The sequence below is a fragment of the Pholis gunnellus genome (assembly GCF_910591455.1).
Source record: "Pholis gunnellus genome assembly, chromosome: 10".
NCBI lineage: Eukaryota > Metazoa > Chordata > Actinopteri > Perciformes > Pholidae > Pholis > Pholis gunnellus.
In genome coordinates this window covers 12,094,817-12,111,125 of record NC_136537.1, presented here as the reverse complement: position 1 = coordinate 12,111,125, position 16,309 = coordinate 12,094,817, and the positions used below count along the sequence as shown (strand labels likewise).

General features: G+C 40.5%; 1 protein-coding gene across 2 annotated transcripts in view; it reads left to right on the top strand.

Annotated features, from left to right (window-relative positions):
* gfpt2 (glutamine-fructose-6-phosphate transaminase 2) overlaps positions 1–16,309 on the top strand; it is a 33,653-nt gene that overhangs the window by 16,954 nt on the left and 390 nt on the right. For both annotated transcript variants that reach the window (XM_079167574.1, XM_079167573.1), the window contains 16 exons: positions 463–570; positions 687–812; positions 1,085–1,143; positions 2,907–3,041; positions 4,517–4,578; positions 6,391–6,470; positions 10,000–10,099; positions 10,673–10,836; positions 11,632–11,727; positions 12,048–12,145; positions 12,275–12,395; positions 12,600–12,757; positions 12,852–12,966; positions 13,218–13,345; positions 14,010–14,177; positions 14,266–14,427. In XM_079167574.1, the coding sequence (XP_079023700.1) occupies positions 463–570; positions 687–812; positions 1,085–1,143; positions 2,907–3,041; positions 4,517–4,578; positions 6,391–6,470; positions 10,000–10,099; positions 10,673–10,836; positions 11,632–11,727; positions 12,048–12,145; positions 12,275–12,395; positions 12,600–12,757; positions 12,852–12,966; positions 13,218–13,345; positions 14,010–14,177; positions 14,266–14,427 (1,880 nt within the window). The remainder of the gene's footprint in view (positions 1–462; positions 571–686; positions 813–1,084; positions 1,144–2,906; positions 3,042–4,516; positions 4,579–6,390; positions 6,471–9,999; positions 10,100–10,672; positions 10,837–11,631; positions 11,728–12,047; positions 12,146–12,274; positions 12,396–12,599; positions 12,758–12,851; positions 12,967–13,217; positions 13,346–14,009; positions 14,178–14,265; positions 14,428–16,309) is intronic.

The window sequence follows — 16,309 nt, the reverse complement described above, 5'->3', positions numbered from 1 at the left end:
TTGCCTGTTCTTGTTCAATGCGACAAGAACACAGGCCAACCTTTACTTAACCGCGTTTAGGCAGCATCGGCTATCCAACAACGAACTCACACGTATCAGAATATTTGCATTAATAGCACAAGTAGACCAATGACATTAGGCAATACCAATAAACTGACATTTTTTTCATTAAAATATTTCAAACACACACACTTTGTGTTTGTTAATCCTATTTGAGTAAGATGAAGCCACTCAACTAAGATGTCTTTTAATGGCTGTTAAACACTATGTCCTAAATGCGCACATTCACAGACACACCCACAACAGATTCAATCTTTTGTCACTACTCCTAACCGATCCGTCTGCATTCTTTCATGATGAAGTTACATTCAACCTGTCGTCACTAATCTACACAAGGTTTTGAATCTGTGCGCTTTCTTGCTCCAAACGTATCTATTTCATTCCCCTCCTGTCTGTTTGCAGGCATCGCTGTGGATGGTCCTAAGAAGACGGCCACTGATAAAAACAACAACAGCATCTGCATAATCAAGACGAAGGGGAAGGTCAAGGCTCTGGATGAAGAGCTTTACAGTGGGTTCATGCAGGCTCTTTGTAAACATGCTGTTTTTGAATGTCCCTGCAAGTCTGTTCACGTTCATGTCAGTAAAGTGATTGGTGTGGTTTTTTTCTTTTTTTTGCTTGTTCAGAGAAAGACTCACTGGACCTTGATGAGGAGCTGTACACACACTTTGGCATCGCTCACACTCGCTGGGCCACACACGGAGAGCCCAGCCCTGTCAACAGCCACCCTCATCGCTCCGACAAGGAAAACGGTAATATGTGCTCACATACACAGTACAGTGTACATTATGAATTCATTTAACACCCATGGTTAGCCAACTGTAAATCTATGCAAAACATACTGTTGAAATATCTACTTTAATGGCGGTTTTAGGCTTTCAGTGAAACACAGGAGAGTCATTCGATAATCAGGAAAAACAGGAAAGCTGTGACTATTTGTAGATCATGTTTTGAATGACTTCATTGTCATCCAGCCTATCACGGCAGATCATTAAATTCTCTCACTAACGTTTTCTTTTCTCAGAGTTTGTCGTCATCCACAATGGCATCATCACCAACTACAAAGAGCTGAAGGCGTACCTGGTACGTAAACCTCTCGTCAGGAATTTCTTTTGTGCACACAACTGAGTTTCAATGCCGTCCAGGGCCATCTCAGACCCGCCCTGTGTATCGCTGCTCCTTCAGCGTCTTTTTGAAAAGCACAACATCCCTCAAATGAACCATGAAGACTAATGTGGCACTGTTTACCATGTGGCTCTGTTTACAGGTTAGACACATTTGTGGCTGCATAGTTAGATTTGTTTGTTCAGCTGGGTTTGTAAAGGTCACTGATGCTTAGGCAGCCACTGCAAGCATAGTTTTTCAAATAAGTTAATTTCATAAAATAAATACACTGAAAACTGATTATATAAGACTTTTCTTTTGTTTATAAATCCCTTCAGCTGTCGGCACTAGAGCTCTCTATTGAGGCAACAATATTCAGTATTACTCATTAACTAAGGAGTGACTTGTTGCCACATTGTACTTGGGCAAAAGTCAAACCTGACTGGTAAGTACATACAATACATACAAGAAGCATTGATAAAACAGATAAAGAATTTCACTTATGTGAAATTACTTAATCGGCCCATGCAACTTTAGGGTGTAGTTTAATCACTTTAGAAAATAAAGCATTGGAGATCTTACCAGGTCCACCGTTTGTATCTACACACAGAGTAGGTCCTCTTCACGGAGTCCGCTATGTTTCTACAGTAACCCGGAACGGACAAGCTAAAAAGCTAGGGCCATTCATGTTTTTGCTTTTTCGCGTAAGCCACTGTAGTTCTCTTAAAGGCTTGACACCCGGGAGAAGTTTCAGTTACTTGCAATCTGCAACCTCTCCACTAGAGGTATCCAAATCCTACACGCTGGACCTTTTAAGTAGCTAGTTGTTGACACACAACATTGATGTGAGACAACGTCACAAGTGTGACTCTGAGTACAAATGTGAGCAATTTGACTCCAGTTTTTTGCATCTCTTAATGTACTCACACAGAAATAGTAATAACAGCTAGAGACAAGGACAACGAAGCTGAACAGATAAATGTAAAGAAGAGGCAGAACTTCTATGTAGGCAAGTAGTGAAAAAAATAACCAAAACAAATACCACAGCAATACGAATATAAATCTTTGCTGTAGCTATCAGCCACGACAGCAACGCTGGTACTTTTTTCTCCCCTTTTTGAGTCTGTGTGGGAGTCATACCTGTTGAACAGGAACTACAAGAGTGGTGGTTTTGAGTTCTTTGCCAGGTGTTTAGATTTCTGTCCGTCTGTGGACAGATTTTATCACCGCATTGGCCTCATGACTCTGCAAGATGCTGTCACGAAACTTGACAGGTGTGTAGTTGAGATCAAAAGGAAGGTAGAGTTCAAAGATGATTGGGGTCCGAGTGAGGGAGCTGGATGCAGGGGGGTAGGAATTGGGGATTGACGCCCCCACTTTACGCCCTTGGCTTGTTTTGATGTTGCAAAAGGTGTGATCCCAAACGCGAGATGGTTTCTTGTTTAAATAGAATTTCAATCAGCGACATGCAGAATGAAAGACTAGAGGCTTTTACCTTTGTTTGGTGATATTTATATTACATTATGTTAAGTTATGTTATATCATAATATATTTTATTATAGGAAAATCTGTCTGTGGCTCTCAGGGTCACCAACCTTATGTAATTAAGTACTAAGTGAATAGAATTAAAACGTATAGATGGTATTCATGAAAGACCTGCTGCAGTCTGATCTTGCAGGATGACTGACAGTTTATGCTCAGGTTGTTTATGTTTGTTTTCATGTAAACTGTGCCTTCCTCAGATCAACAAAGGATACGAGTTTGAGTCAGAGACGGACACAGAGGTGATCCCGAAACTAACCAAATATGTTTACGACAACCGAGAGGATGACAACATCACCTTCTCCACCCTGGTAGAGAGGGTTATTAAGCAGCTGGTGAGTAGCTCACACACAGCACGTAACTTACAACACTGACTGCTCCCACAATAACACAGCTTATCCCCTGCTAACTGCTAGCATTTGCATGCTAATCTTTGTTTTGTTGTAATATTACAAGATATTTGTTCTATATTAGTTATTTCTTCTGCCAGTGAGCAGTAATGTAATCTAAGTAAGTTATTTTACATATTTTAAGTATTTTGACAAACTTTACTTGAGTATTATCATGGTATGCCACTTTATAATTCTAATCCACTACGTTGCAGAGGGATATATTGTACTTTTCACTCCCAAACATTTACATAAGATATGCTTCTATGATGTGATGTAATACTATACTACTATAATCTAATCTCTAAAATATCTCAAATTGGCTCCACATTGGCAAACTTCAACATTAACATGCTCTATCATGTATTCATCAGTGATAAAAACAAAACAATGTGATATTTTATAATAATATAACGCTGTTAAAGGAGCCGCTTTACTTTTGATATTTAGAGTTGTACTTATACTTAAATAACATTTTTAATATAGGACTTGTACAAGTAATGGAGTATTCTGAGACCGTGGTATTTCTACTATCATTTAAGTAAAGGATCTCAGTACTTCTTCCACCACTGCCTGTGAGACACATCAGTGTGTTGGCTTTTTTACTTCAGCTCTACTAACCTCTCTAAGGGATGGACATTTTTATAACCAGCTTCCTGATATGAAGAATAAAACCCTGTAGCTTAATGTCATAAAATATCTCATTAATCATTCACCGACACTCACGCACTCATTTGCTCATTTTAAAATGTGCGCTTGCATTTCCCTCCCATTAAAACAATGTCCACCATCACAAAAACAGTCTCTATAGTAACCGCCCGAACAGCGTCACAAGTGACATCATCAGTCGCAGACACAGATTTTTGTCGGATGAGATGGGTCAAGCCTCTCTGCTTCATTGTGTGACTTTCATGCGTCACACTTTTTTTTTTTTTTTGGAATGGGTTCTCTCTCCTTGGAAGAACAGAGGAGGCACAAGCAGCCATTTTGGATTCGTAGTAATGGGAAACAGATAACAGCGTCACAACCACAACGCCCTCCCCTCGTCTCCCTTTTCTCAACACCACACAAACATACTCAAAGCCAGTTCTGCCTCTAACCACCGCAGGCAGCATTGCAGTGAGTGCTTTCGAAACACAGCTGATGTTGTACAATAGAGGTCTTATTTCTCTTAACCCCCCCCCCCGTACTTACCACACTCCCACCACAACTGCCAAACCCCACAGGGCCGGAAGAGACATTTGTTTGTGTCCCGAAAATGTTTCTCTTAAAGGTTACATGCTTTCCAGGAATACACAACAAACTTTGCCTTTATGTTTTTATTTTTCTATTCTATTATATCTCCTCAGTCTACTTCCATGTTTATGCATTTCAGTCTTCCATCAAGCTAATGTAAACTCAGTATTTCCTTTCTGTCTCAGGAGGGGGCCTACGCTCTGGTGTTTAAAAGCCGTCATTTCCCTTCAGAGGCTGTGTCCACCAGGTTAGTACCACACATAAACACACACACACACACACACACTGCACCGACATTTCTGACATGTGAGCAGTGAGCCAGACTCATTGGAGATGAGTCATCCCTGTTATTACAATGAATGAAGCAATCCCAAATATGATTCGAGGAGACTTTATTCAGTCATTGTGGCTTATCTTGGATCACATCTATTACACGTGACATGTTATGACTGTTATAGAACAGCCATAACGTATGATGATGGAAAATTGAGATGTTTTCTGTGTGAATGTGTGGAAAATCCCATCCGCCTGCATGTGGCAGTGCTGTGTGCATCTTAAGACTCAGGCAGAGGATGAATTCAGGTTCCTCCTCTTCCTCCTGGGCCTCTGGGCTGCTGCCTCTACGACGGCCTCTCTGTGACTCATTAACAAAGAGACTAGAGAGTTTCCTGTTACTGCTGCCGGGAAATGCCCCCGCCAGAACCTTGAAAGACTCACGGTTAATCACTTCACTGCACATCATTTTATTTTGTACTTATACCTTTCCTGGTTCAGTTGAGCCGTGCTGGATCAGGGGAGCGCAAGATTGCTGGAGCACGGGAGTGAGAGGGGGAAACAGGCGGAGGGCAAATGTGCAACAAAGTGAGGAGAGATAAGTGGACTGTTACTTATGGTGTATGCCAACATCTGCTGCAGGAAACTGTAGCATCTCATTTGTCTATTGTGTGCTTGTAGTTTCTGGAGAAAAGATTCTGGTATCAGTATATTGCACAGCTTTGGCTTACTCAATGCATTTTTTTGGGTTGTTGAATAGTCAGTGTTGTTTCCCAGAATGGAGGGATGAGGGGATGTTTGTAATTATGAAGTGATGCTAGTCTCTACCCTCTCTTTGTCGCCAATGTTCAACCTCCCGGCAGGACTTTTACTCTCTTCTTCTCAGATTCGCTTTCTTTAACTTTCTCTCAATCTATTGTTCTTCCTTTCTCTTTTTTTCTGCCCCTCTGTCTTTCTCTTACTTACTCCTTAATTTTCTTCCATCCCTTGGTGTCCCTCCTTCCCGTCTCTCCCTCAGGGTAAATATTGTATTGGATAGCGACCACATGTTTCTGTTTGCAGGCGTTTCCAAGCCCCACGCCCCTTAAAACAACCAGTGATCTTACGTCAGCGTAGCCGAGCCCCAGAGAAGGGCCAACAGAGAGAAAAGAGAGTTCAAGACAGAGAAAGACAAGAAATAAAGAGAGGCCCTTTGGACGTGGTTTCTCAAGAGTTGCTCTCATAATAACTAACTTGTAATAATTCTTGGCCATGAAGTGGTTTTCTTTCCATATACTGTTTGCACTGTGGTCACTAGATGATTGTGAAACGGTTTCATCTATTTCAAGTTCGTCTCCTCAAACCCTCCTCCCTCACCTTTCTACATCTAGATGTGGTTACACCTTTTCTGCCTCCACTGCCAATAGGGGAAGACCACATGGAATTAGTAGCCAATGAGGAAGCAGTGACTCGGTCCAGGAACTGTGAGCAAATCCTACAGGGATGTAGACGAATTGAGGAGCTGTTTACTTGTCTGATGTTCAAGATTAGAACGTTTAGAAGCGACGTGGAATAAAGTGGATGTCTGAGCCTCTGCACAGGGACAAACCCAACCTCAGGATTATGTACAAAAGGATGAAAAACTAACGTTACAAAGATTGAGTTTGAGATGGTACAGGGAAGAAAAAAAACTTTACAAAGCTCCACATGAGAGTGTATGTATGTGACATTGTTGTGTGTCTACAAAGCCTAATCCTCTCCTCTCTCCGTCTCCTCCTCCCGGCCTGCTTCATACTTGTCCCGGCAGGAGAGGAAGTCCGTTGCTCATTGGTGTGCGAAGCGAGCAAGAGCTGACGACTGACAACATCCCCATCCAGTACAACAGTGGTGAGCCCTGTTCCTATCTCTGTCTGACATTATCTGCTTACACTGCACCAGAGATGGGCAAAAATACATCAAAATGTATTTTGATACAAAATACAAAATACCCCCAAATAAATGATTACAACAAAATACAAAATACAAAATACTGGTGCCAGAAAATGTAACAAAATACATGTATTTTGTATTTAATATATAGGAAATACTTTTTTCTGGATTTTCCGTTTTCTCACAATGTGGTATAGCAGAGCATTCAGGTTTATATAATGTACACAAAGCTCTGGTGAACCCCACAAACAGGAAGAACAGTCACAGAATGTCAGTGTAACTTAGCAAAGCTATTGAAAGACAACTTGATTATGTATATATATATATTTGTATTAATGGGACTTAACAGCCCATAAACTTTGGCTTTGTATCAACAAGAACATATTCATCACATATGACATACAAGCTCCCAATCTCCCTCTTCCTATAGCTAGCTACTCGACTGATAAGCTAACTTGCTAAACACTGGCTATGCACTAGCCTAGACAGCATGCTAGCGTCATTAGCATGTTAGCATCGATGGCTAGCTTGATATTATAACCATCACCATGTTTATATAATAGGTTATGTAGCCAGACCCAGACATAAATTATACATCAAGCTAGTTGACATCTGTCACACTCAGATACAATATTTACCTCGGCAGACAATCCGTTGAACTTGAAGATCTGAAGACTGAACTCAGTGAACTGTTTTTTGATTCGTGGAGAAAGTATTTTGAGTATTTTAAATACAAAATTACTCCACTCTGAAGTATTTTGTTACAAATTACGTTCGACTTTTAATCGGCCCTATCAAATACAAATTACAAAATACTCAAAAGTATTTGAAATACGTATTTCAAATACAAGTAATAGAAATACTGCCCATCTCTGCACTGCACCCTAAATCTCTGCACGCTCACAGCAGCAGAGAGAGTGTTTTAATCAGGATATATTCAATTTACCACTTTTATACACATTGAGAAGGTGTACAGCCTAGCTGCGTGACCGATACCCCCTCTTGTTGCTCTCGAAGCGCAGGGAGACGGCTTGTTCAATATCCTCTGACCTAGGTAACGAACGCACCCCCCCCAAAATATACACGTGAGACCGTCCCAGCCCACTTAAAGAGGCGAAAACCAGGATAACTTAATACCACTAGCCACCGTCGTATCACTTATTTCAGGCTAAAAACGCCGGCCTTCCCGACTGCCGGATATCAACGGATTTAGGTGTGTGTGTGCAATAGGTGTGGGAGGACTGGACGTACTCCAGGGTGGACCCGCTCTAGAGGGCCACCGCTGGAGGAGGAACCCCGTGTGGTTGGGAACCTCGCTCGGTTATTAAGGGCAGCTTCAGAGAGCCCCTCGCTCCTAAGGCAGAGAGGTGTTAGATAGCATCAAAGTTCACCTGCAGTATGCAGCAAAACCACAGTTTCCCCCATGTTGCACGTCTTTGTTTGATCTACAATTTCCATAAGTCGATTAATCAATTTGTGTATCAATTATTTTAGTAGAAAAATATAGAGATAGGTTCTTCGGGTGTGGTGTGTCTCGGACATTCATGGTGGATAAAAATCAACCCAAACCATCAACGCCTTAGTCCATCTCTCAACACTGTCTGACTCTCAGCCCCAATCATTCTGACTGAAGTTGTGTATCTTGAAATTGGGTTGTGAATATATACTTTCATTTAAAAAAAAGAAAAAAAGACTTAACCTTTTCCTAAAACAGCTGGACACTGTAGTTTGGAGCAAACTCAAACAGGAGTAAATATTTGTTTGGGACTATTTCCAGCCAACCGGGCGGTGTATGTGGGATCGACCCAAAATATACTACACTGCCCGTCTTTATCTTAATGAAGGGACACGTCACAGAGTGCAACAGTGTGGCTCATTGATCCGTTTTTAATAGTTTAGTGGAAACAATAGAGCTTTATGGCACTGATGAATGAGTTAAATCAGGCTCATGCCTACAGTTATACTTGTCAGTCGGATAAATTCATTGTTGGTTTTAGTCTTTTCATTGAAATGGCAACACTTTCTATGACGCCCATATCTATAATGCATTATAAACTGTATAATTGCAGTTATAAGCATAAATATTCATAATGTTGTAACAGCAATCATAACATATTGTAGAGAATGTTATATTGCCTTATAAAGGTAAAGTAACATAATACTTTATAGTTGCTGTTCACTCACTTACATTTTTTTTATTGCATACACTTTTTTCATAGTGTATTTTAATTTCCATGTTGTATATTGTTAGTTAATCTAAGTGGTCCTTGTTTGCTTTAAGTAAAGTAAAAGGTTTGTTTTGCTCTTGCATAGATTTTGTTTGTTTTTTTCACTTTACTTAAAGCGCCCATTCTAATTATAATATGACCCTTGCTAAAAAGTTCAGTGAGTGACCAGCATTTATGAAGTATTATGATACTTGACCTTGTAAGTTATTTTATGTTTTATGATCATTGTTATCAATTGTGTGGCATATTTATGAGTGCTTATGATTATAATGATACTGTGCTTTAAGCAGGTTATAACATCATAGGGATGTTTATTAAGCAGTCGACATGGGCGTCATCGAAAGAGATACTGGAATTTCTGTATCAGAAAGATATGCAGAGAGTAAGCATAAACGGTAGCCTTCAAACATGTTTCCTATCAAGTGAGCATCTTCTATCTTTACTTTCTCCCCGGATAACAGTGTAATAATTACCTAACTCTTGATTTCCTCAAATGTACTGTAACAAATCCCACATAGTGAGGCTCTTGGCTAACTGTAGAAGAAGTACAAGATGTTTTTTTCGAACTCTGTTATCCATTGTGCAATAATTCTGTTAAAAAACGTTTTTAGAAAGACATTTCCCTAAAATGTTGCCTTCTCACTCCTAGAGTTCCCCGCAATAGAGACAGAATTTCTCTTTCAATGTTTCATATACGCTAGTTACGAAAAGCATCTGCTGGTAGGATTTTTCATTGTGAGCAACAACTTGTTTGTTTTGCAATTGCTTTTTCGTCTACTTGTACACTGCCTTATCTGTACACTTAGAATATATGGTTCTTTACTAATGGTTCAAATAGGACCAGTCCAAAGCTCAAGGCAGAGTTAGATGGTTTGGATACAGGGTGTGTTGTTTTAGTGGTTGAAAAAATCCTTTCAACTCTCTTTGGCCTTTTCTTTTCATATTGTTTTATTTAATGACTGATATCTCTTTCAATATACATCTTCTTTAACAACAATATATATATACAATACTAGAATTACCATCATAATCCGTTGTAAATATTCTGACTTGTGGTAACTGATGTTATCTGTTGAATGTTTAGTGATCTTCAGATCAAATCTGAATTCCTCGACATGACAAACTCATCTCACAGCAGCAGTGACCTGACTCTGTCTGGAAGTTTAGAAGAAGAATTCAGCTGATGAGCACATCTTGATTGTTTTAGTCATTCAAAGTCACGGTGCGACCTCTGACCCTTGACCTCTGACATCTTCCAGTTCAAGAGAAGAACAGCCATAATCGTCCCGACTGCCCCAGCGCAATCAACTCTGTGGGGGATGGCAGGCCTGTGGAGTATTACTTTGCCTCTGATGCTAGGTGAGATGCCAATTGTCTGTGTAGTGTGTCGAATAATTAGATTCTTATTTGTCATGTTATTAATGTCACTGTCTCCTCCCCTGTCTCTCTCTACCATACCTATCAAGTAGGAGAAAGAAGTTCAGTGACCTATTACCTCAGTAAACATTGGTTTATGGTCTCAATCGCTAGTTTCTAGTCTTGTTCATTCCAACATGATGTTCATTTAGTAAATTATGAGTAGAATAGACCCTAAAGCAGAGTATGCTTTAGGGCGGGTCACCTTGTGATTGACAGGTCACTACCACAACGTTGTCTGGTTTTTGTCTTATAGAACTTTAACCCTTTTACAGTATGTTTTCAGTTCATGAAAGTTAATAATAACCTTTTTGGGAGCCTAAAAATGTCTTATTCAGCGTTTGGTTTTACTTAGCTCCTCCCTCTTGTGTCACTTGCGGTTGCTAAAAAGAAAACAAGACGGCAACAAACAAAATGCCAAACTCAAGGCTTCAAAACCCTCGTATACAAACAAATGGGTGATGTCACGGTGACTAAGTCCACTACTTATAGCCAATCTATGATCTCTACCCACAGTGCCATCATTGAGCACACCAACAAGGTGCTGTACCTGGAGGATAATGACATGGCGGTGGTGATCGGCGGGGAACTCTCCATCCGCAGGGTGAAACGGCAGGATGGAGAGGTTCCAGTGAGGGCAATCCAGACCCTGCAGATGGAGCTGCAACAGATCATGAAAGGTCAGATAATGGTCAAAAAGATAATTTTCTTCGCTGGTGGATATGAGGAAAATAAATTGCTTTTATTTTATATTATTTTAGACAAGTCGTTTAGCTTAAAGAGGAATTGTTTAAACATGCAAGAGATCAGAGGTTTTGAAGAACACTAAGAGCACAGCTTCCAACAAATCTTACTGATGAATGAAACATTGTACTTTCAGGTCAGACTCTATTTTGGTGAATGCAAAACATTCTCAGTGGTTTCTGGTGTCTTGAACAATGAATGCATGTAACGTGGTACCGGGAAACAGACCCAACACAACAGTGGTAACATGGAGTTTAGTTAAAGAAAAAAATATCTCCAACTTCAATTATACCAAAGAAACAAGGTCACACATAGAGGTGTGCGCCTCAGCATAGTTACCTAGTCTAAACAATACAATGCCTGTCTCCAGCCTCGATGAGAAACTTGAGACACAACATCGTATAACCTTTGTGATTAGAAACACGGTGGGACTTCTCCACTTGCTGACAAATTAAGGAAAAGGACAGGGTCAGTCCGCCACAACACTGCAGAAACACATAGACTTCATGTTTTACTCCTAAAGGTATTTTTCCGCCACTCCTAATGAATACGCTGAGAACATTAATGCAGAGCCACAGATCGAGTCCAGTGTGTAGACTTGCTCGCCATCTGCTGGATGAAAGTGAAAAATAAATACAGCTGCCAGTTTTTCAGCCTCTTTCAACACAGACTTGACACACTTCTGTCTTCTGTCTATAGTCTGATGCACAAATATGCTCCTCTCTTTGCAGGTAACTTTGATGCCTTCATGCAGAAGGAGATCTTTGAGCAGCCGGAGTCAGTCGTCAACACCATGAGAGGACGTATTTGTTTTGACTCAAACACAGGTAACTGGCGATCTTGAAACCTGCCCTGCCTGCAATGTACGTAGAGATATGTAGGGCACCTGAAAAGGTACACAGTCCCTTGTACCAATATTAGCAGGGACTAATTCAGGAAGCAGGATCTGCAGTTTCTTTTTTTTCACACTTTATTTTTTTTAGCCTTTTCACCACAGACAGACAACACATACACACAAAGAAAAGAAAAGTTTCTTGTTGTGTCCTCCTTATTAATTGTCTAATTTGAATGAAGAAGAAATCAGAGACTAATATTTATTTGCCCTCATTTAAATGCACACTAATGTAACTACCATCTATTTCCTCAGTGATTCTCGGTGGGCTGAAGGACCACCTGAAAGAAATCAAACGATGCAGACGGCTAATTGTGATTGGCTGCGGCACTAGCTTCCACGCTGCAGTGGCTGTGAGTAAAGCTGTCAAAAACTAGGAAACTCATGATGATGATCATTCTGTGAGAAAGTAGTCAAATTAAAGTAAAAAAAAACAAAGTAATTGTTAGTATAATCGCTGCTTTTGTTTCCTTAATTTTCAGACCAGACAGGTCCTCGAGGAGCTGACGGAGCTGTCTGTCATGGTGGAGCTGGCAAGCGACTTCCTGGACCGCAACACGCCTGTTTTTAGAGACGACGTTTGCTTCTTCATCAGTCAGTCAGGTAAAAACAACACACACAAAAAAAAACTCATATTATTGGCTTCTGAGGTCACTGTTTTAGTTGTACTGGATTTTTATTTTTCAAAAACATGGTCCTGTGTGAAGTCTGTATCATCATCTTTTTGTGTTTTACCTCCAGCAGTGGCCTTATTGTGCTGTAATTCTGCATTGTAAGCATATTATATCATTCCCTCTGCTTCCTCAGGAGAGACAGCAGACACCTTAATGGCGCTACGCTACTGCAAGGGTCAAGGTGCTCTGACAGTTGGTATAACCAACACTGTGGGCAGCTCCATTTGTAGAGAAACAGACTGCGGAGTCCACGTCAATGCTGGGCCTGAGATCGGAGTGGCTAGCACTAAGGTATGGTGTATAAGATCTGTTTCACAATCTGGCATCAGCAATATGTCAAATAAACATGTTTTTATATGAGTGTTTCATTGTGAATGTGATCCAGGCCTACACCAGTCAGTTTGTGGCCCTCACCATGTTTGGCCTCATGATGAGCGAGGACAGGCTCTCCCTACAGCCGAGAAGAATGGAGATCATCGAAGGCTTCAGGGTGCTACCCGGTCAGTCCGAAAAACACCAGTAAATCAGAAATGCAAAGCCTTCGTGGTCTCAACAAGAGCCACAGTATCTTTAAATGCAGACTGACAGATGCTAAACTATGTTCGACCAATACTGACAAATGAAGCTGTACAACAAAATGCTTTTATCTTTTGTTGAAATAAATGTGCACTCAAATTCTCTCTGTTACCAAAATACCTCCATCCCCACACCACTAACTATTCTACTATTCTACACTATGCTACTCTCTTAGAGCTGATAAAGAAGGTGTTGGCCCTGGATAAGAAGATCAAGGCTATCGCTGATGAACTCTACGAACAGAAGTCTCTTCTGGTCATGGGCCGAGGTTTCCACTACGCCACCTGCCTTGAGGGGGCGCTGGTGAGTTGAGAACGCCACAGTAATCTGTCAAAAAACTGCAATTCCCTTCTCCTAGAATAACATGAAATGTGTAGACAAAGTGCATCCATCAGATGACAAAACAAGAGTTTGAATGTCGGTAGTGTGTCCAACCGTAGAATGGTACATTTATCTTTATAAGGTCGTATTACACAAATTGCTTCCTTATCTATGTTCTCTACTAAAACCAACATCAGTAGCTGCAACCTCCAATCATGCGGACAATTTAGATACGGCATTCCTAGAACTCGCTTCAATCTTGGTGAATGCATCTTTGAACTACAGAGACATTTTAAACTAGAATTGTTTTATAAACATGCAAGATTTTAAAAATAGGATTGAGGATTATTTGAGCACTGGATGTTCTCGTGCTGACACTGAAAGACAATTCTTCGTTTTAAGTCTGTCGTTTCTTTTTATGTGATTTTAAATGTTGTTTTTAACTTTTTGCCGTTTTGTTTTTTAAGTGTGTTATTTGTGTTGTTTTGTGGTGCTTGTGTGGGTCTTTTACACTGTCATCTTGGCCAGGACCTCCTTGTAAATGTGTTTCAAAATTTCATTGGATAAAGGTTAAACAAAAAATGGTGTCATGTTATCATCCAGGATCATGTTCTGAGCTAGTTTTACTCTTTTCACTCCAATGCAGAAAATCAAGGAGATCACCTACATGCACTCTGAGGGCATCCTGGCCGGGGAGCTGAAGCACGGTCCTCTGGCACTTATAGACAAAGACATGCCGGTCATCATGATCATCATGAAAGACGCCTGCTACACCAAGTGCCAGAATGCTCTGCAGCAAGTCACTGCCAGATCGGTAAGTCCTGGAAAAACCTGCAGGCACTGAAACGCACACCTGGACACTTTCACACTTGACTGATGTTCTTGCTCTCTCTCTCCATCAGGGTCGGCCCATCATCCTTTGTTGCCAGGATGACCCTGAGATCACTCAGATGGCCTACCACACCATCGAGCTGCCGCAGACTGTGGACTGTCTGCAGGGAATCCTCAGTGTCATCCCCCTGCAGCTCCTGTCCTTCCACTTGGCCGTCCTGCGAGGATATGACGTAAGTAATCAACACCATTTTCTGTACAAATTCTCACTGTATATGAAAAACAGTCAAAGTATTTTTGCTTTAACGTTTGTTTTGAGTCGTAAAGTATTGGCTTTTTTCTAAACTTTTTGTCCGCTAATTTGATCAGCGATCTGAGCCCCAGAAATGAGGGAGATCATACAAATATTGTCATTATCATGAGATATTGAAAGGACAGTAGCTATTAGGGATATGGTAGCTATTCCTGATTAGGAATATGACATTTAAATGCATATTTATTCAAAAACATTGTGTGCTTGTATCATTTGCTTTTGAATGAATTTGATATTGTTGCATAGTTTTAATGATATGCTAAGTCTGAAGTTCAGATACATGCGATGTTCTCAACATTTATGTTTTTAATTTAACAATGATTATGGATATCAAAGTGTAATTTCAACATGTCAATGGAATGTAATTTGCATGCAGCACAAGACTCTGGGAGGCTATTTATTGCTTGCAGTTAATTCATTATTAACAAACTGTACAGTGGTTGCACAGACCAGATTACAAAGCTCCACTTTGAATGCATCATAATATAGCTCAATGCAACCTTCGTACATAAGCCGTTGGCAGGATTGTGCTGCCCACCGGCTGCTAACGGCTAACGTAACTAGGTCTTCTCCAACATAGATTGGTTGTTCACAATGTAGCATTATCAGGAGAATTTTCTATCCACCGCAAGACGACAGGATGTTGAGCCTTGATCCCCGGTACCTACAATACCTGTGGTACTCTAGAAAAACAAAAACTGCCACATTTTCTTTACTTTAGCATGATGAAAATAAGTTAGCTAAGGCGTTTGCAAACTTAAGTTGCCAGATCTCACGAGGGTATGTTGCTGAGACAGAGAAAGGTCTCCAACAAAGTACATTTTCTCTGGATTTGTCTGTCTGAAAAATGCCAATTTATTGTTGGAATGTTCAGAAGATATGTTCCTTTTGAAAATGGATGAATGCATACTACGCTTTGTGTTCGTTTTATCTCTAAATAGAACAATAATTTACTAAATGAACATCATGCTGTATAGAAGGAAACATAAAACCAGCGACTGAGATCATAAACTCATATTTACATGTTTATGTTTCTGAGGTAATAAATCAAGTGAGAAGTAGGGTAATTTTCTCATAGAATTCCATACAATCAGACTTTCGAGGAGTCGCCCCCCGCTGGCCAGTAGAGAGAATGCAAGTTTGAGACACATCCGCATTGGCTTCACTCTTCAGAACCGGAGGTTGCTGCCGGCTCAGTACCTGCCGCTAGTCTCCTAAAGGGGCGGGGCAGCGGTAAAACTCATGTGACACAGGAAACTGACTCTCAGTATCCGTTCTGGTGACTGCTCTCTTTCTAATGTGTCACATTGAGCATAGGGCAGGGTGTGTGCACGTGAAGCTCACAGGCCCAGGTGTTCACGACCCTCTGGTTGGTTAAATTGTGTTGCATTAAAAATGACTGCAATTGAATGTTGCAATAGGCGTGTGTGTGTGTGTGTGAGCAGTATGTTTTACTTTGGCATCACAGCTTCGGTACCACTGCTGGATTTAGTTTTGTGTGAAATGTTGAAATGTTTGTAAGGTTTGGTTTTACATACTGTTAATCTTGCATTTTCACCTTTAATCCCTCTCACCAATTTGGATGATGTCCTTGAATAGCTAACACAGTTATGACATGTGTAATCAGTGACTTTTCTTATCTTAAGGACAAGAACTGGTCAGTGACTCAGAATTTAAAGTTAGCCACCTTTTCTAGCTTGTTAACTTGTTTAAGCGTAAAAGAGAAGCGTATGCTTCGTAGATAACAAACAGCAAATGCACTTCATGTGACACAGCTCCAGATTATTTGTTCTAACAAACTG